The sequence below is a fragment of the Pelophylax lessonae genome, assembly GCF_965119305.1.
Source record: "Pelophylax lessonae genome assembly, chromosome: 2".
Classification (NCBI taxonomy): domain Eukaryota; kingdom Metazoa; phylum Chordata; class Amphibia; order Anura; family Ranidae; genus Pelophylax; species Pelophylax lessonae.
The window spans coordinates 641,633,248-641,657,841 of record NC_138769.1 but is presented as its reverse complement, the minus strand read 5'-3'; the positions used below and the strand labels follow the sequence as shown (position 1 = coordinate 641,657,841).

Sequence of the window (24,594 nt, the reverse complement as noted above, 5' to 3'; positions counted from 1 at the left end):
AAGATAAACACACATATATAGAACATGTAAAGACAAAACCATAAGGTGGCTAGCCCAAAAATGACCACATCATGTAAATAGGGTACATAATAGCAAAACAGACAAATGCCGTAGGGATAAATACACCCGACGCGTTTCTGGAGGTTATCCATCTTCAGGGGTGTTATACATTTTTTTGTGGAGTATATAGTACCTATGGTGATGTTTAGGTCAATTATATATAGCCCAAAATTAAAAACATGTGTGCACAGGTCCGGTCTCTGGAAGGTTTTGGAGGTGGTACATCATGATCCCAAACGCAGCAAGCAGGGAGGCACACACAAGAGGTCAACGAGACCACAAAAGGAAGGCAGGCAAGACACCAGGCCAGAGATGTTAATGGGTGCTAAATTTTATTGAATAGCACAACAGCCAAGGCCAAAGGGGGAATCCACAGAAAAAAGGAAACAAACCAAGAAACACCAGGGATGTCAAATCATTTGGAAGATGCAGGGCGAACCACTAAAAAGCCCATCAACTTTAAGGAGACTAATAGAATGACATGAGGCATCTACTTATTCTTGCCACTGTTGTTTCATTAGATCTTTCTAGTGATAGGCTAAATAAAATAGCAGTGATGCCACCAAACTGCTGCTCCCTTGTTTAGCATTGACAGGTACAGTTCATAAATAAAATGAATGTAGTGATTTTGGGGAAATTGATTTTGCAGCATAATTACCAATTTTGCCATCAATGGAATTTTGCCAAAGCAGGACACTCAACTTCACATATTGAGCTACTTTTGGTTTGGAAAAAAATGAATGCCTACTCTTTTTTCACTTTGCAGGTTATTTTTTGTGGGGTTCTGTTTAGATAACTTTATTTTTTTACATTTAGTTGATTGGTATTTGTGTCTAAATGCTTTATTATTTTGTGTATTTATTTTTTTTGGCTATTGTTTTTTTTTTACTTTCTGTGAAAACAACATAAAATAATACAGCTAATAAGAAGAATTTTAGGTAGTTGAAATGAGCTTTAGTAAACCCCAGGAGTTGTTTAATGCCCATTGTACCTTTGAAAACCAACTTTTACCATTTTCGACAAAATGGCAACATTTTGCAATTTATATATACATTTCAGGGATAATATTTAGCGATTTCAACATTCCTTTACAGCCTATCCAGGACACGAGACAATCATGTTATAACAGCCCTATTGTAATTTTTCTGCAACAATTTTTTTTAATTTTCCACACTTTGCTGTGCCAAATTTGCTGAGGCCCAATGCCAATGCATTTTACACTATAAAGCACTATACCCAAGTATGACATGTTTATTTATAATAATATAAAAAATATAAAAGCAAGTTTTTGTAAAGCCTAAACTTTTTTTTAACTCCTTCACACTTAAGGGTAAAACAAATCTAAATGCCTAAGCACAATTTTGCAATTTTGACATGTGTTAGTAAAACCGTACATGGCATCACAACTACTTTGTGCATCCGGGTGGATTATACCAGATTTGTTTCAGGACAAGTTGGGCTTTCATTTGGTAGTAAATAGTTGTGGATATATCCTGTTTTTTTTTTTTTTTTATCATTATCAAAGGAAAACTAGCCCAAAATAGTAAAAAAAAAATCCTTTTTTTTTAAAATGTATCTGTATATTTCTTGTAACTACCAAAACCTACCACCAATGAACAACCCAAAATAAATTCTTCTGCTCATGACGATTGCAACAATACCACATGTATATGTTATTTGTTGTTTGTATCTGTATTACAGACCAGAAGCAAAAGTGCGCCTTTTCTAAAAATTTCCTACCTAAAACACACCAACACTTAGGCTCCTTTCACATGTAGGCGTTTTGGGGCTTTTTGGGGAGTTTTTCTGCTCTAGGATCAGCTCTCAAAACGCCCAACAATACAAATCCTATTCATTTCAATGGCCCCTGTTCACATCTGAGCGTTTTGACGCTGTGAGCAAAACGCCCAACGCTCAAAAAAGTACATGAGCTTCTTTTTGGGCAGATTACAGGCGTTTTCCATTGGTCTCTATTCAATCTAAAAACGCCTGCACAAACGCCTGTAAATTGCGGTAAAAATCGCGGTAAAAATCGCTGTAAAATCGCGGTTAAAAACGCGCAAAAACGCTACGCTCAGGTGTGAATGTAGCCTAACTGACACTGATGCTGATTTAAAAAAAAAAATGCTGTCCAAAATTTACTGACCATGACCTTTGATACTGACCTTGACCTTTGACCTTTACTTGACCCAAACGCTAACCCTAGCACTGACCTAGATCAAACCCTAATCTAGGTATTTTTCTTTTTTTATTTATTTATTTATTTATTTTACTTTTTTTTTTTTATTAACAAACACTTTTTTTTTTTCTTTCTACAAGGAACAAGAAAGATACATTGTATCCTTCTTCTCCATTCACAGAAAGAAAAAAAAACACAAGGGCGGGCTTTACAGTGACTGAGCACTGTGGTAGCAAATCAGATGCTAGCACAGCGATCAAGTGACCAGGATTTGGGAGATTCGGTTCCCGGTTGTTAGTACGGGGCTCGGGCAGGGCCGGATTAAGAGCATCATGGGCTTGGTGCGGAGGATTTTGAAGGGCCTTAAGGGCCGTGCCTTGGCATGCACCCAGAGGAGGAAGGGTGCAGCCATGCATGCCTAATTCCACATGGGATGCTGTCTCTGAAGCCCATAAACACATCCATGCATCGGCAACTGTCCCTCGTTGTCCGGCCTTCGTGCTGTGTGGGGAGGTTCTGAGGGAGCTGCCTGGGGAAGCGAGCATAGAAGCCAGACTTCTGTGTTTACAAGTGACAGAAGAGCGGTAACAGTGAATATGGCCAACCCGGGGCCTATATAAAGGTAGGGGCCTGGAGCTGCAGCTCCAATAGCCCCTACGTTAATCTGGCCCTGGGCTCGGGGCTCTCAGTGAGGCCATGCGGCATGCTCCCAGCACAAAGGGAGAAACACATAAATGCAGTCCCACGTAAAAAAAATCCAATACAGTGAGGCTGCATATATGTGTTATGTTGGCATGAAGGGGTCAATATCAGTTTTGGCTAGAGTAGGTAGGGTTAACACTCATGTCCGTTTTTCTCCCCAGTTGGACACATGGAAGTCCAATGGGAAAGATTGCTTTCATTTCCTGTCTCGGAGGCACAACAGGAGTGGAAATCTCTGCAGAAATAGGTGAATTATGCTTAGTTGTGGTCAGGGAATAGAGCCAAGATGGAGAACATGACATAATTAACATAACCTACGGTTGTAGCATGCCGAAACCGTCGTTCGGGCAGGCCTGTAAAATAAAGAGGGCCCGCCAAGAAGGAAGAAAGAAGATGAGAATGATGTAGAAAGGGGCAGGGGTGGGTGGGATGACGAAACCCTGCAGCAGCCCAGAAGAGGCGGGGGGCCTGACCTTAAATAGGCGGCTCCTACCCCTCCCACAACTCCAGGCTCCGCCTGGCCATTTGTCAAAAGAACATAATGGAAGGTTTAGTCTCACATCTTGCTCTGGTGACAACTGTAAAAAGTTGGAATTGCCATCACTTTCAGTCAATTAGAGAGGATCCCCCTCCCGAGTGGGACAAGGACAGCAATTCCTTGTCCCCCCACTTGACGGGTTATAATCTTTGACTTCATCCGAAACTGCAAAAAAACTTTGGGCTATTCAAACAATTCAAGATATGACGATTGGTTGGTAAATGATAAGGATGAATATTGCTGCAGGTTTTCTATTCTCCCGTAAAGCGCATACCCCTTATCCTCCCTATTATAAGTTTCTTCGGTGTTGTGGTAGGAGAGAAATTAGCTGAAAAATCTCACAATGTTCAATTGTTCTGTATGTAATTAGTTGTAGAGCTCTCCACATATCCCAATTTAAAGTATATCCAGCCAAACTTTTTTTTCCCGTCTGGGAAGGCTGGGGAAGAATTAGAACATCTGTCAGATTTTATTCCAGTCTGATGCACCTTTACGCAGATTTCCCCTTACTTACTGCCCTGCTATTTCACCAGAAAGGAAGTGAAGGGAAATCCCCAACATCAACACAGACAGAAATAAAGATGCTTGTTTAGTAGAGTAGGGAAAGCTAAAACTCTTGGCAGCTTTGTATTACTGTATGTGTACCCATTGTAGATTTTCCATCACTTCCTGTCTGGTAAAACTGTTGTCACAGTGGTGAAATTTCTCTAACAGTGACTCAGATAGCAGTAAAAACCATAAGGCCCCTTTCACACTTGTGCGACTTGTCATGCGATTCGGGACTGCAAAATCGCATGACAAGTCGTTCTCCATTATTTCCAATGAGTACCATTCATATCTGTGTGACTTGAAGTTGCACAGACTTCAAAGTAGTCCCTTCACTACTTTGGCACGATTTTGAAGCGTTTTAAGGCCAAAGACATTCAAGCCCAGTCAAACTTGCATCAAAATCGCGGCAACAAAGTCGCAGCAAAATCGCTGTAGAATTGCCCGACTTTGAAGTCGCACAAGTGTGAAAGGTGCTTAAAGTGTCCTTACCCTTTCACACTCTATCCAAAACTAAATTAAAATGTTTTGGCTGAACATGCACTTTTCATTTAAGATACAGTAAAACCTTGGATCACCAGCATAATTTGTTCCGGAAACATGCTTGTAATCCAAAGCACTCTTATATCAAAGGGAATTTCCCCATAAGAAATAATGGAATCTCAGATGATTCATTCCGCAACCATTTATTCATAAATCCTTCAGTTTATAGTCCATATAAAAAGATTATAGCAATGTGATAGGTTGTGTAACCATAAAATGTCCAAACATGGTGCCTCCACAAGGGGATTAGAGGCAAAATCCAGCAGGAGCTACAGAGTATGAAAGATTATACAGAGTACAGAGTGTAGCAATATGGTTACATTTAATAAAGGTTCAACATTTAGGGTCCATTCACACTAGCGCGACTTGTCAGGCGACTTGGTTCATTCATAACTGAAGCATAGTAAACTGTGTTTGTGAATGAATGGGAAACTCTGTATAGAGCTATTCCTGTTCATTCATTCTGTGCAGCTGAGGCTGAGTGTCCTCAATCTCCTTTTTCTGTCCTAAAAGTGGGACATCTGGAGTCTGTTTAGACCAATTATATTTCACCGAAGTCCCCAACTGCTATATAAATATTCAAGAAATATTTAAAAAGCCACATATACCCACAGAGGGACACCTGCTAAATTTAAAAAGGTGTGGATGGATTAACACTATGTCTGCGGCTTCTAAATAAATGGTCTGGTTATTTTGAGCATCTCTGATGTAAGCCTTGGATATGATTGCTGAGCCCTGTGCCCACCTTTTGGGCCCCCTTGGCAGGGTCTTTAAGGGGGATAAGGCTGCCTTGTACTCTCTGTGGGGTGGTAGATTTATGTTAGTACCCTCTTACTCAGATATGGAAGATTGGTAATTTTTTGGATTATTTATCATATGTACCCGAGTTTATCTGCATATATGTAGTATTTGCACATCAAGGTCCCTTTGCCGTATTGGCTGCTGCTGAAGCATTGTACTGTCTGTTTTATTGTTGTTATGGTTGTAACTAGTTTGTTTGTTTTTTTATTGAAAAAAGCAATTAAAAAGACCCCGTTCACACTGGGACGATCCGACTTGCCGGGGCGACCTCACAGGTCGCGGCACGCAGCTTGCACCGCGACCTCGGAGCGGCCGGCACGGACTTCATAACATTGAAGTCAATGCAGGTCGCTCCGGGTCGCCCCAAAGAAGCTCCGGACCCTTTTTCTACGTCGGAGCGACTTGTGTCGCTCCTATTAGAACGGGTCCACAGCTTCTCTATGGCAGGCGACCTACGACGACCTGTCAGGCGACCAGGTCGCCTGACAGGTCGCCCCAGTGTGAACGGGGTCTTAAGAAAAAATGTAAAAAATAAAATTGTTAAAAAATAAAATAAAATGGTAAAAAATAATAAAAAAATAAAATAACAAAAATAAAAAAACTACTAACACCATCCACTGCCCTACAGACAATATCCACTGCTCTACTGACCTCATCCTCTGCCCTACTGACAAAGTCAACTGCCATACTGATACCGTCCACTGCTCTACTGACCTCATCCTCTGCCCTACTAATAAAGTCCACTGCCATACTGATACCGTCCACTGCTCTACTGACCTCATCCTCTGCCCTACTGACAAAATCCACTGCCCTACTGATACCGTCCACTGCTCTACTGACCTCTACCTCTGCCCTACTGACAAAGTCCACTGCCATACTGATACCATCCACTGCTCTACTGACCTCATCCTCTGCCCTACTGACAAAATCCACTGCCCTACTGATACCGTCCACTGCTCTACTGACCTCATCCTCTGCCCTACTGACAAAGTCCACTGCCATACTGATACCGTCCACTGCTCTACTGACCTCATCCTCTGCCCTACTAATAAAGTCCACTGCCATACTGATACCGTCCACTGCTCTACTGACCTCATCCTCTGCCCTACTGACAAAGTCCACTGCCATACTGATACCGTCCACTGCTCTACTGACCTCATCCTCTGCCCTACTAATAAAGTCCACTGCCATACTGATACCGTCCACTGCTCTACTGACCTCATCGTCTGCTCTACTGACAAAGTCCACTGCCATACTGATACCGTCCACTGCTCTACTGACTGGCACTGTACACTGCTTTACTAACTGACGCCATCCAATACCCTACAGGCACTGTCCACTGCCTGACTGACACCATCCACTGCCCCAATGACACCATCTTCTGCCCTACTGACACTGTCCACTGCCCTACTGACACTGTCCACACACTGTACACTGCTCTACTGACACTGTCCACACACTGTCCATTGCCCTACTGACTGATATTTGTTTTCCTTACTATATAGTTTGGCCTTGCTAGTTAATTTCTTAAAAAAGGGGGGCCCAAACACTGGTGATCTTTGAACTCTTTTAACCTGAGCGTTGTTCAGGTTGATCTCCACCTCTTAAATGTCGCCTACCTCTGCTTCAGGGTTTTCAAAAGAATTGGAGAGGTATGTCAAATGTGGACTGTTTCTCCAAAATCTTTTGAATTACCCTCTCAATATAGAAATAAAGATCTGGATTTAACTCTTTATCCACTTGGAATATTTTGGTGCATGGTGGGAGCATCTCGGTGCACAGTGGAAGCGGCAGGTTGTAGTGGTGGGGGCCCCGGGTCAACTTTTGCTTCAGGCCCACAAGCTTTAAGATATGCCTCTGGTGTCAATACATATGCAATTGCAGGTTTTCTTGAAACACAGGGCTGTATAAATATGGAATACTGTTGCCAAAATCATAAATACCCAATATGATCTGGGCAATGTTTCCAACTAGTATAAATATAATACAGATGGTTACTGTTGACAGTGCAGTGGTTGCTAATGTTTTTATAGTCTGTTGTAGACCTTAAATTATTTCCATTCTTGCTCTAATGTACACCAAGCAAAAAAAAATAAAAACTAGATAAATGGATATGATAGAAACTTTCCAACACATATTTATTTCAGAGAAGGTTGTGCCCTGTGCAGGTTCACTGAAAATGTTACAGAGCTTGGAAACTTCATGGATCTGTTAGTAATGTGGAAATATTTTGTCCGGATTGTAGAGTCAAGGTCAGCAAAGTCCAGGGAGAGCTGTCCTCATTTATTGTCAGCCTTTGTGTTTATTATTACATGTGTTTCTTTTATAGTTTCCTGAGTGTGCGTCAGCAATCAGAAATAGACTTCTCAGAATATAAAAAACATACAACTTCATAAGAACTGGAGATAATTAAAGCCCAACTCAAGGCTAAAACCTATTTTTCCCATACCTCTAACCCATCCTACTAATCATTTTTTCCCTTACCTATTTAACCCACATTAGGTCCCTTACTTTAGCGACTTCCAGGTGCAGGTTTTCTCAAACCCAGTGGTGCGATGGAGCCTGAGACCAACTGTCCTTTTCTAACCCCCCTGTAATGACCCCAGTCCTCTTCTGAATCCTAAGGGACCCCATCACTATATCTCCAATAGGAAGGATACACATCATGCAGGCAGTAACGTGGAGGAGAAGACTCATGGCTGAACCGTCAAGTTATGACAGGCTAAGGTAAGTAAAAAATGGGCGATTTGATGGGAAGGGGGTTGGACAGAAGGTGAAAATTATCCCAGATTGGGGCTTTAAACCCACAATGGCTGGAGAACTCTCACAGGCTAGTTAACACAGTAGTTAGGAACACAGTATGGTTCACTTGAGTGTATCTAAACCTCCAGTTTAAAATGTTCTGTACATTGCACTGGTTACAAAATCAGCCCCTCATGTTTCCTTCATTCACCATGTAAATCCTATCAGTTAAATCTCTTTCAACGTCCTGGGTTCCACCACCCTACGCAGGAGCTACATTGTCAGCCTCGGAATGTGCACTCCTGCCGGGTGCTACAAACTATTGTTCCGACACCCAATGTGGCAGCATGTTTACCTTGTTAGTGCACGGTGAAGTGTGCCAAGGGGATGGACTTAATACTCCCTCAGCAGTGCCCACACCCCTTGTGAAGAAAAGCGGTGCAAAAGAGTATGGGGCATGTAGTTCTACAGCAGATCCCTTCATTACCGCTTTAGAACATGTACCAATGGGCTTTCTAGCCTAGCAATGTTGGCATCATTTTTGGCAGCCTGTGCACACTGTTTTTTTAAGACAGTCCAGTTTCAGCAGAGTGGGAAGGTTGCTTCTATTCTCTGGACCCTTCAGATCTAAGTCCATCAGCTCCAAAACGACCCTCCAGAGAACCCTTGGTCTTGCACAGAGCTTGCCACTTGATGGTTGCAAATGGTTTATTGAAATATACATACAGATGAAATATTTCACTTCATTAAAATATAGCTAAGTGATAGACAATATGGGGAGGTATCTAAGGATGATACAAAATGTGCCATGTTTAGATGTTTTGCCATACTTTCTGGTGAAGCAGACTGAAGCTGGATACACACAATACAATTTTCTTTATTTTTTTTCCTTTAGATTTACCAAAACCATATAATATGAGGTCACACCTAAACAATTTCAATTTGTATGCAGTCAGGCAGGCCTTTGCACTACATAGTTTAAGGTTAATCTAAGGGAAATCTACCAACAAAAGTTGTATAGTGTGTATCCAGCTTTAGTCACAATTCGGCAGAGAAACCAATAAGCTTACAGTTTTTTTTTTTTTTATAAAGCCTAAATAAACAAGCTGAGGCTATAATAAGCTGATTTTCTCTGCAGAATTGTGTCTAATTTTGCCCTCTCTAGCTTTAGTAAATAAACCCCTGTGTGTCTAAAAATGATCGTCCTACTATTGACCATCAGAGTATTTCAGGCAACAGAATATATGAGCTGTTTAGTGAATGGGTAAAGCGTAGATTTATTGATGCACATGCTGTAAAGTTATCTTGTAATGTCTTCTAACAACCTTAGTAGGAGTATATATTTTATATGTTTTTTTTTTTGTGGCATTGGTAAATAAAATTTATGCTTTAAATCACAGTAATCTCGTGGTATGGCTTATGACACCTCAAAATTGCAATTGCATTTAAACTCTTTGGGGTAGATTTACAAGAGGCAAATAGACTGTGCACTTTGCAAAGTGCATTTGCCCTCTGCAAGCGCAGTTGCTCCAGAGGTTAGTAAATGAGGTAAAGTTTCACTTTACAAAGAATACCCAATTAAATGCATGGAAGAAAAAAAAAAAAAAAAAAAGCTGCATTTTTGCTTGCACGTGATTGGATGATGAAATTCAGCAGATCTTTACCTTATTTATTAAGCTCTGGAGCAACTGCTCTTGCAGAGTGCAGCTGCGCTTTGCAAAGTGCACAGTCTTTTTGCCTTTAGTAAATCAACCTCTTTGTCTCCAAATTATATATATAGGGAAGTGAAGTCCTGACCCCACTGTAGGAGCAGGTTGCTGTGGTTTTCTTTGTGTAAGAATATATATAAAAAATATTATAGCATTAAACATATAAAAGTTACATTCCATTAAGACCCCATTCAGACTAGCGCGACTTGTCAGCCTAACAAGTCGCGCTCGGTCGCTCGCCATTGATTAGCACAGGACCCGTTCTAATAGGAGCGACACAAGTCGCTCCGACTTAGAAAAAGGGTCCTGTACTACTTTGGGGCGACCTGGGAGCGACTTGCATAGACTTCCATAATGTGAAGTCCCTGCAAGTCGCGCCGACTTCACAGGTCGCCCCTCGAAGTCGGATCGCGCCAGTTTGAATGGGCTGTTAAGCTAACCTGCTTATGCATAAATGAGTAAACTCTGTAGTAAAGTACAAATCTGAAAGTAACATTTAACTCTCTTATGCTATGTTGAATATATGTTGAATATAAGTGAGGACTGATTATTGTTGTGCATTTTATTGTGTGTATCTTTGCTGTACCAGGCCACTATAATGGTAAATATGTACATTAGGGCCTATTTACATTGCAATCCCCATGCTTAGTGTGCAGTTCTACACAGGGGTTTACATGTTTTTGTAATGCATTTGCAGTGCATTTTTGTTTCACTTACATGAGTTTGCAGTGCATTCATGTGCCTCTCAGTGTGGAAAATGCAGCATGCTGTATTTTCTTATACAAACATGAAAGCACTGCAAAGTTTTAAGCTGGGATCATTAAAACAAATAAATATTTCTTGCGTATGCGTTCATATTGCATTAAAAAAATGCATATGGTGTAAACGAGCCCTAATACGGCACAGATGTATTTTCTAATTCTAACTTCATATACTAGCAGGAGATTACAGGAAGTTTGCCCCGTGGTCTTCTTAAAACGGCAAAAGTGACTCACTTACTGGAATGTCTTTCCTCCTCATCTGCACAACACTGCAAATATATTTGCTCAAATAATTCTGCAGAATTTGTGTAATGAGACATTTTCTTAACTGACTATAATATGAATCCATAATCTGTAGGTTGCTAAGGGTTAAACTTGCCTGGAGCTATAAACTTTTCCCAACAGTATTGCTAAAGTATGGTTTGCATTGCCCTCCATGTTATCTCTGTTGTAACAAAGATTTATATTGAGGAGGGGGGGGGGGGGGGGGGCTGCTGGCAGGATCTGCAGTCTGTAGAGAGGTGAGTGACATAGCGTTGAGCCAAAGGCGGGTAAATAGGCATGCAATGCTTTTTAGGTCACATGATGCCCATCTGCTTCTGGGATTGTTCCTTCTACAGTACACATCTGTAAATTGTAGAATAAAAAGGCCAACAATTCATTATTCTGCATACATCATGGTGGCTAACCTGCTTGATATAGGAGCCTCAGGTGCGGCCCCTGACATCGCTAAAAAGCCACACGTGATATTCAATGAATGCAAGAAGTCAGAGACTGTGGGTAAGCAACAGGAGATGTTCAGAGACTGCAAACATGCTGTAGGAGTAGTTGAGTAGTAGACATGCTTCAGGAGACATTTGCAGCCTGAAGACACGTTATATGAGACTTCTAAAGATTACTGCTATTATATCCCCTCTTCACGTCAACATTCGTGCTCCCCAAAGCTTTCCTAAAAGAGAGGTATGGCCAAAGCTTTTTTTGGCCATTGTTCTCTTGTGGGTCACAGGACTTACTTACTTTTGTCCTCCTGTGACCCATAGCCAACTGATTGCAGACTATTGCTTGCAGAGCTGCTCCAGGCTGAGGAAGCATCCCAGCAATATTGTCAGGGTCCACCCCGCTGCCTGATTGACCGCTGCTCCCACCAGGGGAGGACTGGGCCAGGGGGCAGGGGGGCAATTGTTCAGTAAAAAGGCTGCCACAGACATGCCTAAAGGATTCCTGGTAAAGAGAAGTAAAATGTCTCTGCCACTGACCTACTGAGTGCAGGATGAAAACAAGGACAGAGTTAAGGCCTCCTTCCCCAGCATGGATGGTGTAAACTGAGGCTGAGGCCGGTTCCATACCCCACTGGAGACTCTTCTCCCCTGGCCAGCCCCAACTGAGCTGTTGCAGCTCCCCCCAACCACCCCCTGCTGGCCAGGTTGGGAACCCGGAGTAGAAAGTACCTGGAGCAAAGCTTCAGCCTGGAATGGGGGTCAGGAGGAGGCTGCACCATGGGCCTCTGGTTTGTACTTGCCCTCTTGGCTGAAAGTTGCCAGTCTGCCCCTGGCTCCCACCCCATCCCCATCGCAGCACTCCAGTGCACGCTGGAGGGGCAGAGTGGAGAGCGGTGACTGATAATCACTGCTTTCCACTCGGAGCAGACCGGGAAATGAGCGATCAGCGATCATGTGATCACTCAGTTCTCAGTCTTAGAACTGACATGGGATAGCTGCAGAATCACATAGATGCTGCACCATGGAGGGGAATATAAATGCTGCACCATGGAGGTGAATATTGATGTTTACTATTTTAAAATACCATTCTTTGTAAAAATGTATTCGTATTGCATTTGATATTTCTTACAGCAAGGTCCATTATCAAAGATCAGAGAAAAAAAACAAAAAAAAAAAGAAATGGCATGGACATCACAGAAAAATGTAAGAATAGTGTGAAAGAAATAAACAAAACCATTACTTACTATAAGCTACTCTAAAGAATATTAACTGGCTTAACTTAAGCCAGCACTAAAACATCACTTTTTTCAGGGGTCCCGATGGGCACACAATAAGTGCCAAAGGGCCATATTTGGCCACAGTTTGGGCACCAGGGGTATACACCCAATTTACTTTTGGCAGCATGTACAATGTTAAACAAAATCACATAATAAAATGTGTATTCTGCACGACACAACCCTCATTAGCATATGGCCGACCGAGTCTTTGTAACAGTTACATAATACAAAAGCAAAAGATTTACAGTAAGTGGATTTGTTTCCTGTTGGTAAAATAAAATCATTATGTATGTCTGAAAATTCCAATTATGACAAAGTGCTCTAAAAACAGTATCTGTGATTCCAATAATAGAGTTTCCTCATTCAGTCCAAAACTATGAAGGCAAAGTTGCCAAGTTGTGTTATAATTATGTCTTGTGATTGAAGCAGATCCCCCTAACGCAAATGACAATATTTACCATAAAGTCAGGGAGGGTTCTACTTTTCAGTTTAATTTTTATAACTGTCTCTGTAATTTATACTGAACTACATGTTGGAAGGGCTTTATAGTTATAATTTATAGCTTTTGACAGTAGTGAAAAAAATGCTACCATCAGACAATACACATAAAAGAGTTAAAATTGAGGTTCCGCACATACAAGCAAAATGGGAAGCTTGCCATGTGTTCCTAATGCTGCTGTGCTCTCTATGATGCCTGAATGGCTGAACACACATAAGCCTCGAGCAAAGTATAAGCCTTTCTTCATCCTACTACATGTAAACACACACATAGAATGTAGTATCTGACCATGTTTGACACTGCGATCCCAGCAAGAAGCATTGAACGAAGACTGAAGCTAGATCCTCAGTGAAGGTACCCGAATGTGAATTTACTTCCAGCTGTGGGCAGATATTAAAAGAAATGCCAAGTTATTCAGTTATGAATTCAATAAAATAATGACATTTTAATTTAAACGTAGCTTAACCAAAGTATAGAAAAAGTAGGGGTTTTTTAGCCAGTAGGGAGAAGGAAAAGCAAGAAATCAAATACTTAAAATTGAACAATTTATTAGATATATAAAAGAATACAGTATATAGTTGAGGGACATCTAGATAAAGAGAAGAATCCCTCACATATTCAACAGCATATTAAAAACAGCAGCACAGAAATATATCCCAAATAAGGGAACAATACATGCTTCAAGCTGATGTTGATGCAAGAAGTCTGTGTTGATGTTCGGTTTGAGGGTCCCAATGAGCCAACGCGTTTCGCATCAGGCTTCGTCAGGGCCAGAGAGACCGAGCAATACCGATATTTCTCGCTGTGTGTGTGAGAGTATTGCTAGTAGGCAGGATAATCAAATCCCTATGGTAACATGTATATTTTGGTGACGGCTTGTGGTATAGACCAGTCTCCGTATTATTTCCTCAACTGATGTGGAGCCCCCGTGTTGTAGTAGCAATCCCTTGAGTATATACCTCTGTAGATGTTTTCCCCTCTTCACGACTTCAAAAACCAGAGAGACACCGTATTGTGGCGCCGTAACGTCTTGCCCTAGGATATAATCCTCCAGCCCATATTTGGGGTCCAATTTATTGGGGGGGGGGGGTAAAGGGCAAACCACACGGTGCAGGAATATACTTCAGTATAGTCCAAAGAGGGTATGGAGACAAGATACTGGGTGGGTTAAATTACACACCATTCGTAGCCATGATATAATTTCATGACCATCAGGGTGACCTTTGGGGGTGATGGCTCTCCGTGTATCCTTAAACTTAGCTTGTGAAGCATTTGAATTTGACTGGTCTTGACCAAATGATAAAATCTTTCAGGGAGTTCATGCACAGGGGCATACAATACTCCATTAAGCATTCTATGGGCCCAAGCACACTGGCTGTTATAGGCTATCTGCTTCCTTGATCACTTACATCACCTTGGATTGTCAATTTCACTCCTTCACTTGGGACTCACCCTTATATATTTATTTATTTTGTTCCTTTTTCATGGACAATACACTTTCCAGCGCTGCACTATATTTTTTTCACAGGATAGGCCCGCAGCACAAATACTGGAACGAAATCCTATTTGAGGATGAACGTATGTAGAAAATGTTTATGCTGTATGAATGTTAAAGTGGAGTTCCACCCATTTTTGGAACTTTAGATCTATGTAATCCCCTTTAAAATGGCTTTTACCAATGGAAACTTTTTTTTTTGCTAGTAAATACCTTAATTTCGGCTTTATTCCTCCTCTCCTCACTTCCTGGTCCGATCGGCGATGACGTCATTCGGCGATCCGCAGTGTCTGCTGGGATGTATTCTATTCCAGAAATCTCGCAGTAGCTGTATCTGTACTGAGCCGTGTCTGCCCCGCCTGCGCCCCACCTCCTCTCATTGAGTTGCATTGTATGAATGTATTAAGGCTGTTCTCTGCCCCGCCTCCGCCCCGCCTCCTCTCATTGAGTTGCATTGTATGAATGTATTAAGGCTGTTCTCTGCCCCGCCTCTGCCCCGCCTCCTCTCATTGAGTTGCATTGTATGAATGTATTAAGGCTGTTCTCTGCCCCGCCTCCGCCCCGCCTCCTCTCATTGAGTTGTATTGCAATACGAGAGGAGGTGGGGCGGAGGCGGGGCAGAGAACGGCCTTAATACATTCATACAATGCAACTCAATGAGAGGAGGCGGGGAGGAGGCGGGGCAGGCACGGCTCAGTACAGATACAGCTACTGCGAGATTTCTGGAATTGAATACATCCCAGCAGACACTGCGGATCACCGAATGACGTCATCGCTGATCGGACCAAGTAGTGAGGAGAGGAGGAATAAAGCCGAAATTAAGGTATTTACTAGCAAAAAAAAAAAAAAAAGTTTCCATTGGTAAAAGCCGTTTTAAAGGGGATTACATACAGCTATGTATTCCAACCTATTAAAAATGGGTGGAACTCCGCTTTAAAGTGATTGTAAAGCTTAAAGGTTTTTTACCTTAAAGTGGTAGTAAACTTCTGCAGAAAAAGAAAAATCTGTAAGACAATGGCATAATGTGCTGGTATGCATCGCATGCTAGCGCCTTATGAACTACTTACCTTAGAAGGAAGCCCTTCCCAGCGGCGCTCAGTCCTGCTGAGAGGGCTAACATCTTCCCCCGGCCTTTTATCCGGGTTCGTGGGCTCCGGCGCTAAGAATGGCCGGAGCCGCGATGACGTCACTCCCACTCATGCGGTTGGGAGCCCTCGGTTCCGGCAAGAAGCTCTGAAGGTTCGGAACGGTATACGTCAAAGCGCATGGGCCAGTGACGTCAGCGGCTGCATGATGGGTGAATATCTCCTAAATGGTGCATGTTAAGGAGATATTCATTTTACCTACAGGCAGGGCTTTTTTTCAGAGAATAGGTGCAGGTACTCCCCTCTTCGGAGTCACCCCTTGTCTCCACCCCCTACCCACCTCCAAGCACTGTCCTTTGGTTCCACCCTCTACTCACCTCCCAGTACCCCCCCCCCTTTTAGAGAATACAGAACCAAGTATCATGTTGTGGTTCTAGGTAATTTGTATAGAATTTGTTAATGATAACTAGAAAAGCAGTGGAATCAGAAACAATAGACCCCCCCCCCCCAACAATAGAACCCCCCAGCAACAATAAATCTTCCCCTGCAACAATAGAAAAAACAGTAAAATAGATCCCCTGCAGTCAGCAACAATAGACCCCCCAGCAACAATAAAACCTCCCCTGCAACAATCGCCCCCCCCCCATATATCCTCCCCTGCAACAATAGACCCCCCCAACAACAATAGCCCCCCAGCAATAATAGTTCCCCCAGGCAAAAATAAATCCTCCACTGCAACAATAGTCCCCCCCCCTCCCCAACAAAATGCCCTCCAGCAACAAAAGATTCAACCCAGCAACAATAGATCCCCCAGCAGCCAGCATCAATAGGCCATTCAGCTCACCCCACTGACCCCAGCATACCTTTGCCATTGCGTGCATTCAGACTGGAGGTGCCGGAACTGCATTACCCCGCGTTCCCACTGAAAAAAAAGCCCTGCCTACGGGTAAGCCTTATTATAGGCTTACCTGTGGGTAAAAATAACAAAGCAGGCTTTCCTACCGCGTTATGCATTCTATGTCAGACATTGCTGTCTGTGCTTTCCTGTTCTTGAGACAGCAACAGCCCCCATTTTTGGTACAGGTCTCATGTGGACAGAAAGTGGGGGAAGATCTCCCAGCTACGGTCACAAACAGAAAGTTTAACTCATCCCGACACCATTAAATACTTAAAAAAAAAAGGTTTGCTGGAGTTAGGCATTGGTTTCCTTTGTGACATCTCACAGCACTCATGTTACCTTGGGATGCAGATGTGTCTTTCTACATTTATCTGCAGAGTATTTCTCCTTCCATAAGAACTGTATGTCCTCTTCAATGTTACAAGGGCTACAGAGGCCAAGGCATTAAACTGCCGTCTATGTAAATAATGACTAATGAGCTGGCGCTGAGGCTTTCCAGCAAAAACACCACACTGGGCCAAAAAAGGATTGCTCAGATTGGCCCAGCTAACTATTGTTAATGTGTTTAGTCAAAACTCAAAGGTCTGTGTTAAACGTGTGTTTATACTGGAGAGCCAGCGCTTAGTCTTACATTTATGTCTCCTACTGTATACTAAAAGTATCCCTGCAGATAGAAATGGGGCTTGTACAATTGTGTGTTCTCACACCAGGCTTTGTATTGATGATGCTGAGGAAGAGTTATGTGAGACTTAGGACTATAGAAAGTTTAGCTCATGGAGAGTAGGGTTTAGGCCTCTTACAAACAAAAGTCCAGCATTCTTTGCTCCCATTGGGAACTCTGGTCTAAACAAAACATCCTTATGTTTTCTAATGAAAACCAGTTTTGGATCTATAAATATAACCTACGTACAATTTTGTCTTGATTTCTGAAACACAGAGTCCTACTGATGTCATAAGCTGAACTTTTGAAATAAACAGTTAAAAAAATAAAACAGGGAAAAAACAGGCAAAAAATACAGCGGCAACCTCCCAAACCCCTCCAGATACGACTGAATGTCTAGCTGTCTCAATAGGCAAAGTTCGGATACATCAAAGCAGGGCTTTCTTTCAGCGGGAACGTGGGGGAACGCAGTTCCGGCACCTCTACCACTGAATGTATGACATGGCAAGGGTTGCTGGAGGGTCTACTAATGCTGGATCTATTGATACTGGAGGGGATCTATTTTTGGATGGCAATCTATTGTTGCTGGTGGAGGATCTTTTGATACTGTGGGTTAATTGTTGCTGGAAGTGATCTACTGTTTAGGGAGGGGGTCTACTGTTGCTGGCTGCTAGAGAGTCTATTGATGCTGGCTGCTGGGAGATCTTTTGCTGCTGCTGGGAATCTATTGCTGCTGGGGGGGGGGGGGGTATATTGCTGTTGGCTGTGGGGGATCAATTTTATTGCTTTTCTTGTTATCATAACCAAATTCCATACATTCCACTACAAAAATATGCTTGGCTCTATATTCTCTAAAAGGGGCTGTACTGGAAGCTGGGTAGGGGGTGGATCCAAGTATCGGTGCTCAGAGGTGGAACCAAGGGTTAGTGTTCGAAGGTGGGTAGGGGGCAGAGACACAAAGTAACTTAGAAAGGGGAGTTCCTGCACCTTTTCTCTGAGAAAAAAAGCCCTGCATCAAAGTAATGTGGGATCTTGCTGATATCCCCCATCCCATGTATTCCTTTTGGCCCAACCTCAGAGGCCTTTAGGAATGTGCAGCGGGCAGGAAGGGGTGGGCAAGCTTAGGGACTAACTGGAAGTGCTTGAGCTTTGACTCTCAGAATGCCTTGGCATTTAGCCATAACAATAAGGATTAGGAGGCAAGCTCCTCCAGGTAAATTCAGCCAATAGAAAATAAATTCAATCCAATGACTTTATTGTACCCCTATTAACCAATTTATCAGATCCGACCTATTTCTAAAGAGCTGTGACATGGGAGAGGGGGTTATAAAGAGCCTCTATGCACAGGTACTGTTAGATGGACTAACAAGAGGAATAGCAAGGGTCACTTTAACCCTCACTCCTTTTCAATGTTCCTCCCCTTTATGTAAGCATGTGCTAGAAAGTTAGCTTGTGGGGAGAATTCATTGTGATGGAAATGTAATTTATTTTGTGAAGGGAAAAGTAGAAATGAAGATAAAAAGCTAGAAGAAAGTTTTTGTCTGTAGATTTCTTCCTCCTTTAACCAGTTCCTGGACATTTCTTAACAAATTCATTGTCACAACTAAAGCTAGCCATACATAGCTGAATTGGCTGATATTGAAGTTGTGGGTAGCCCTGTCAGCACTACCCAACTCGACAAACTTTGGCTTAAAAATCGATGGAGCTGAGTCACAAATAGTTGGCCAAACAGCAACTGCAACCTTTCAGATGCAGTCACTGTCCAGGTATTCAGATAGCAGCTTGTTTTGTGACTGTCAGAATACAATAGCCTGTAGTGCAGATTCTTCCATCCATGCTGTTTAGTATTGATGAAGAAACTAAGGCAGCCCATACATTATTCAGTTGAACGAGAAAACAGACCCAATTCTACCATCCACAAACTCGATGTGGATTCAGGGAATCCTCCCCGCTGTGTCTTTGTATTCTGAAAGCAGGAAGACCCCCCCATCCTCAGAATACACAGATTAGTGCAGACATTTACAGTGGCACTGATCGTGTAGAAATTTTTCAACAGGGCGGTTGAACAGAAGTTGATCTATTGATCAACTTCTCTTCAACCAAAGTGCAGCACTTTCAGCAAGTCCCTGCTGACAGGCCCAATTTCGATCCATGTATGGTCATCTTTAATAATTTCTCTCAATCAGCCTGTGGACTGTACAATGTGGACTAGCATAACTATCATACAGTCTAATGCTAGCCTGTAGAATTTTGTATGAGAAAGTAAAAAAAATTTTGTCTAAACATGGTGCTTTCATGGACCTGACTAATTTCAAACTAATTTTTATTTGAGTACCAAGTCAATGTTTTGATTTTTCAGGAACGAGTGACCTTTTTTACCAACAAATGTTCTACTTCCAGATTACCTGTGACAAATGCATAGTCATAAGACTAGTTACGATTTTTCTCAGCTGGCAACTAATTCAACAATTAGAAATTAATTTGTTCCTATTAGATTCAACAAAAATTTTCCATCCTTGTCCTTTGATATTGTTGTTGCCTCTGGTCGAAACTGATTGCCAGATCATCCCCTTTAACTTTTAAATAATCAAACAAATGTTCTGAAAACGACAATTAATAAATGAAAGTATACAGGTCTCAAAGTTGATGTAAACCCTCACATATACCCAGTGAAGTGAACAGCCTCAGATGATACACAGAGATTAAACAAATCTCCCTACATAAGTTTTATTTGTATATCTGTTGTCTTCCGCGTTCTACACTGTTTAGAAAGTGAACATCGTGTTAGATTTTTTTCTTTCTGTTCCAGCACTGGGTGTGGAGTTTTGGCATACACTGTGTGACAGCTAAGGAAGGAAGAAAAACGCAGAGCTGTGCTATGAATAGACCAGCTCTCTGCTAATCTATTTCTCTGTACCCACCCGACACAAATTTTCAGCTGCTTTTATCTCCTGTGTCAGAGAACTTAAGTCAACTCAAAAGTTATCATGCTGATTACAGAGGAACGGAGCAGCAGAAAGAGATCGGACTTAAGGCTTTGGGGAGAGATAAGTAAACACTACAAATATATGTGCCTAGGTCAAATTTCACGAATGGGGTTTACATCCGTTTTAAGTCAGCTTAACTTTCTAGAGTTTCTATGTTGAGAGGCCTCCTGACAGTTGCTGCCCTGTTAACTGCCTGAACTAGTATGGTCAACACACTCTCAGCCTTCTTCGTTAAAAGTAGCAGTGCCGTAGTTTAGTCCAAGCTTCCAGGCTTGGTCTGCAAGTAAATTATAAAAACGTATAAAAAAAGAAATAAACAAAAAGGCATGCAAAATAATAATAGGAGTTCATATATTAAACAGTTTTAATTTATGTACTACCACATACAGTTCTTCTGGTTAAAAAGTAGCCTTTGAATGGTTTACACCAAACTGCCATTCATGTTTTTGTTTGTTTTTTCAGTTGTCAATTTTAGGCTGGAAATCAAACAAAAATGTCTTTTGGCTAGTGCTGGTTTGCGCTTGGTTTGATTTACTTCCAAAATTTAGATTGTTTTGATTGCAAAGCAGTAAGGAATATACACCATGGATGGTATATTGCTTGGAACCGTGCAATTCCATACTGTCATTCTTTTACTTGAAAGCTTCCAAATTGCATCATATATGGCAAGGGATTTATAAAGCCAGTAGATGATCCAACCAACCAGTGTTGACTGCTTAGTAAAATATCAGCTCTGAAAGGACTAGTCTTTTTAAGATCTTTCTTTTTTTGTCTTCCTTTATGCAATTTGCATGATTTTGGGCTTTATGTACTGTAACTAAACTGATTCCTAAACCTATTATAAGACTTATCAGTCCATCCACCAGCATCCTCCTGATCTGTGGTCGTTTTCCTACAAGTCTCTAAATGCCTTCTCCTTTTTTAGCTGTAATGACTTTACAGGACAATCTCAGATGATGTTTATGGTGTTCTTCCATTATTGGCTGGGCAATACATTCATTTTATGTTTTTGTTTTCAGAGCTCGAGGCAAAGGAAGCATGTGAGTGGTTACGGGCTGCTGGATTTCCTCAGTACGCACAGCTTTATGAAGGTAACAGCTCCTGCGATGGAATGTACCATGCATTTCAGCCATGACATCATTCTGTTTTATTCCACTTTACACCTGGGGAAGACTGATTTTATGAGCATAAAAACCATAATTATGCCAGCCACTAAAAACATAGGAAGTCTGTGAACAGCAGATCCCATTCATTAAGACCACCCAGCCCTTCATACAGTAGTAACAGTGTGTACTCTGTAATAATATTTATGTAATAACCAAAATAATAAAGGTGCCCCAAACTATGTCTGCTGGCTAAAGCTGACTTTTTGTGAGTGGCAGCCCACCCCAGCAGAGAACTGGTTAATGGATTATGAGAGGTGGAGTTCACACTACAGTATCACGAGTGTAACAAAAAATGCCCACAACCAAAAAAGTCATAAATACGTTTTATCAATTACTTTTTAGTTTAACACTTCTATGACATTTTCCTATCCTGAACTTTTTCTAATTGATGCCCAGAGACCTATATATTTGTTTTTATAAATCTGTTAGAGAACTTGGAAAAACATTACTGCAGGTTACACAGGAAATGCTATAATTCAAAAAGTCTATAAAAGTTTGCCTGGTCTTTTTTATTAACTCTAGAACACAATGTGATAATTCATAATATTAAAACTGTTCTATAAATTTATATTTAGATTACCTGTAGACCAGTCACGTGTTTGGGTTTTCCCTTGGTTTGGTTTATGTTATGTGTGCCACTCCCAACCCCCCCCCAGGCTTTCCTGTTCTTCCCCTTAAGGCCGACTTAGGAAAAAGTATTTCAAATTATTTGGCAAAAAAGTAACTACGATCGCTATGATGCCTTTGCAAATTTATGCTTCTGGGCCATGTGGTCACAACTTCATTTAATTGGCTGGTTTTATGCTCTAACACTTTAGGAACACGCAAGTACTTATGGTTTGCTTTGCTTTGCTTCTTTGAGCTAATTCCCGCTTTGCAAATTCACTGATCCCCAAACAAACTACTGATGAAATATGTGCAGAAAGGGGTTGAAAACAGCGCTACCTTTTCAAGTGATTAAGTGCACTAAGTGAATAAATACTGTATCAAATGAATAGTGATACTTAAATATATTGAATAAATTATAAAGTGCACAAATGACTTACGGTCTGAGCAGAGACCGGTTTTTACTGACCTCAAAATGATAGTGCAATAATAAAGTGCTAGTGCAATAAACCAACAAAAAAATATAAGAGAGACAGTGAATTATATTTCAAAATAATAAATATTATACAGTGTAGTCAAACCAGTGATACTTTGTGCTTTTGAAACTTATAAATGGTGAATAAATCAATAAATGGAGAAAAACTCCTTAGAGAAGTATTTGTGTAAATAAGAGTGAAAAGAATTCAAGTAGGAAGCCGATCTACATGAAATAAATTTTAAATAAGTAGAAAGACTCTGGGTTGCATCCACCAGTGTGACCACTAGGTGTCGCACCCTATATACAACCTGCTGTAGCTTCCGTGGAATAAGGGAAGATAATGCCCAGGGTTTCCTCCGGTAAAAATGCCATTTGTAGGTTTGTTGATCCCTCAAACACAAAGAAAGGAAACCCCATGGTGCTGTATCTAATGCAACCGAGAAATTAAAGGTAGTAACTCACAGAATAAGCTGTAGGCTGTCCGAGATCAGTAGTTTAGCCGGGAAGCTTCCGCGTTCCACGGCCCTGGCTCCGAGTGCCGGAAGTGACGTAATGACGTAGTAGACTCCACCCTACGCATTTCGTCAGAGGACGTCTGCTACTGATGACTTAACTTGTCCATCTTTTCCAAGAGATTTTCCTTTAATATGATTGTGTAAAGGTGAACTTTGAAGAAAACTTGTACATTTTAGAAGGCCAACTGTTGTTCAATAGTGTCAATAATCTAAGCATCAGAGGCTGGATATCTAATAAGGGAAGGTATCCTAAAGTAAATACGCCATTGGAGAGTTCCCCTAATTTCCTGTACTAATAACACACCAGGAAGTATAGAGATCTCAGTTGGGCCAGAAGTAAATGAAAGCTGGAGAACCTTAAGGTTTCCCCCACCCTCTAAAAAAAGTGCTTTTATTCTTCTCACTTCTGGTGCTGGTGACATGATACAAAATGTGGAGAAATCTTGCCAAGATTGGACACATCAAGAAAAACCTGAAAGGGGTTCTATTTTTTTCTACTATATCCAAATCTGAGTAAGGACTTTGACTAGGGATTCACAACTAAATGACTAGTATAACTGAAACATTACTTATTTTGTATTAACAAGCCATGATACCCATAACTGTAAACAAAATCTATTAAAAAATGTGTAATCTGTAAAAAAAAAAAAAAAAAGATATTTGACATGCTGCTTATCTTTGCCGTGCATTCTTTTGTTCTGTGAGTGAACTTGTTAGACTAAATAAGGCTTACCAGCAGCATTTGGCAATTTTATTTATGGCATTACTGGACAGGAAGGTGGCTGTGTGCAGTTATTATCTGTTACCATAAACATTTTCAGTTTTGACAAAAGACAAGTCTGGCCTTAGACCTCAGAGGATGGTTGGACAATGATCTGAGTACACACTAGTAGTTTCTTTCTTCATTCAACCCAGCAGGGCTGACCAAAAAAAAATCTGACAGCTCAGGAGGAGCCACTGTACTAACTATCCGACATTAGTACAGTGATCTCCCCTACTGTTCTATTGCGTTTTGACAGGGGGATGCCCCCCCCCCGACAGAACACTCTGGTCAGCCATTGGCTGACAGCGCTGATCAGCAGATCTTTTCGGTCATGCCCCTTCATCAAAAGCCGTCGGAATGCCGCCCGACATTCGGTCTGTGTGTACAAGGCTTAAGGATGTAAAAACTCATATGTTGTAGAGCGAGGTCTTTAAACTTTCTAAAAAAAAGGGCCAGCTTACTGTCCTTCAGGCTTTAGAAGAGCCAGACTGTGGCCAGTGCGAGTGGAAAGTGACCCGGCATCAGTGGGAATAAACAATGCAGTTTTAGTATGGGAAAAGATCCTCATTGTTTGTATGAGTTGGAGTAATAATGCCCCATCCATGGTGTCAGTGGGAGGAATAATGCCGAATCAACGGTGTCAGTGGGAGAAATAATGCCCCATCCATGGTGTCAGTGGAAGAAATAATGCCCAATCAATGGTGTCAGTGGGAGAAATGGTGCCCCATCATTGGTGTCAGCTAGAGGAAAATCATCTCAAGGACCAGATAAGGGGAAACAAAGGACCCCCGTGCCACAGTTTGGAGACCACTAATGTAGAGCATTGCACTAACTTGTACATAAGGTTCTGCTGAACCCATACAT

At 41.6% G+C, this 24,594-nt stretch overlaps 1 protein-coding gene across 5 annotated transcripts in view; it reads left to right on the top strand.

The window, feature by feature from the left end:
• The window catches only part of STARD13 (StAR related lipid transfer domain containing 13), a 497,221-nt gene that overhangs the window by 419,844 nt on the left and 52,783 nt on the right, over window positions 1-24,594 (top strand). For all 5 annotated transcript variants that reach the window (XM_082246015.1, XM_082246017.1, XM_082246016.1 and 2 more), the window contains one exon: window positions 21,222-21,293. In XM_082246015.1, the coding sequence (XP_082102141.1) occupies window positions 21,222-21,293 (72 nt within the window). The remainder of the gene's footprint in view (window positions 1-21,221; window positions 21,294-24,594) is intronic.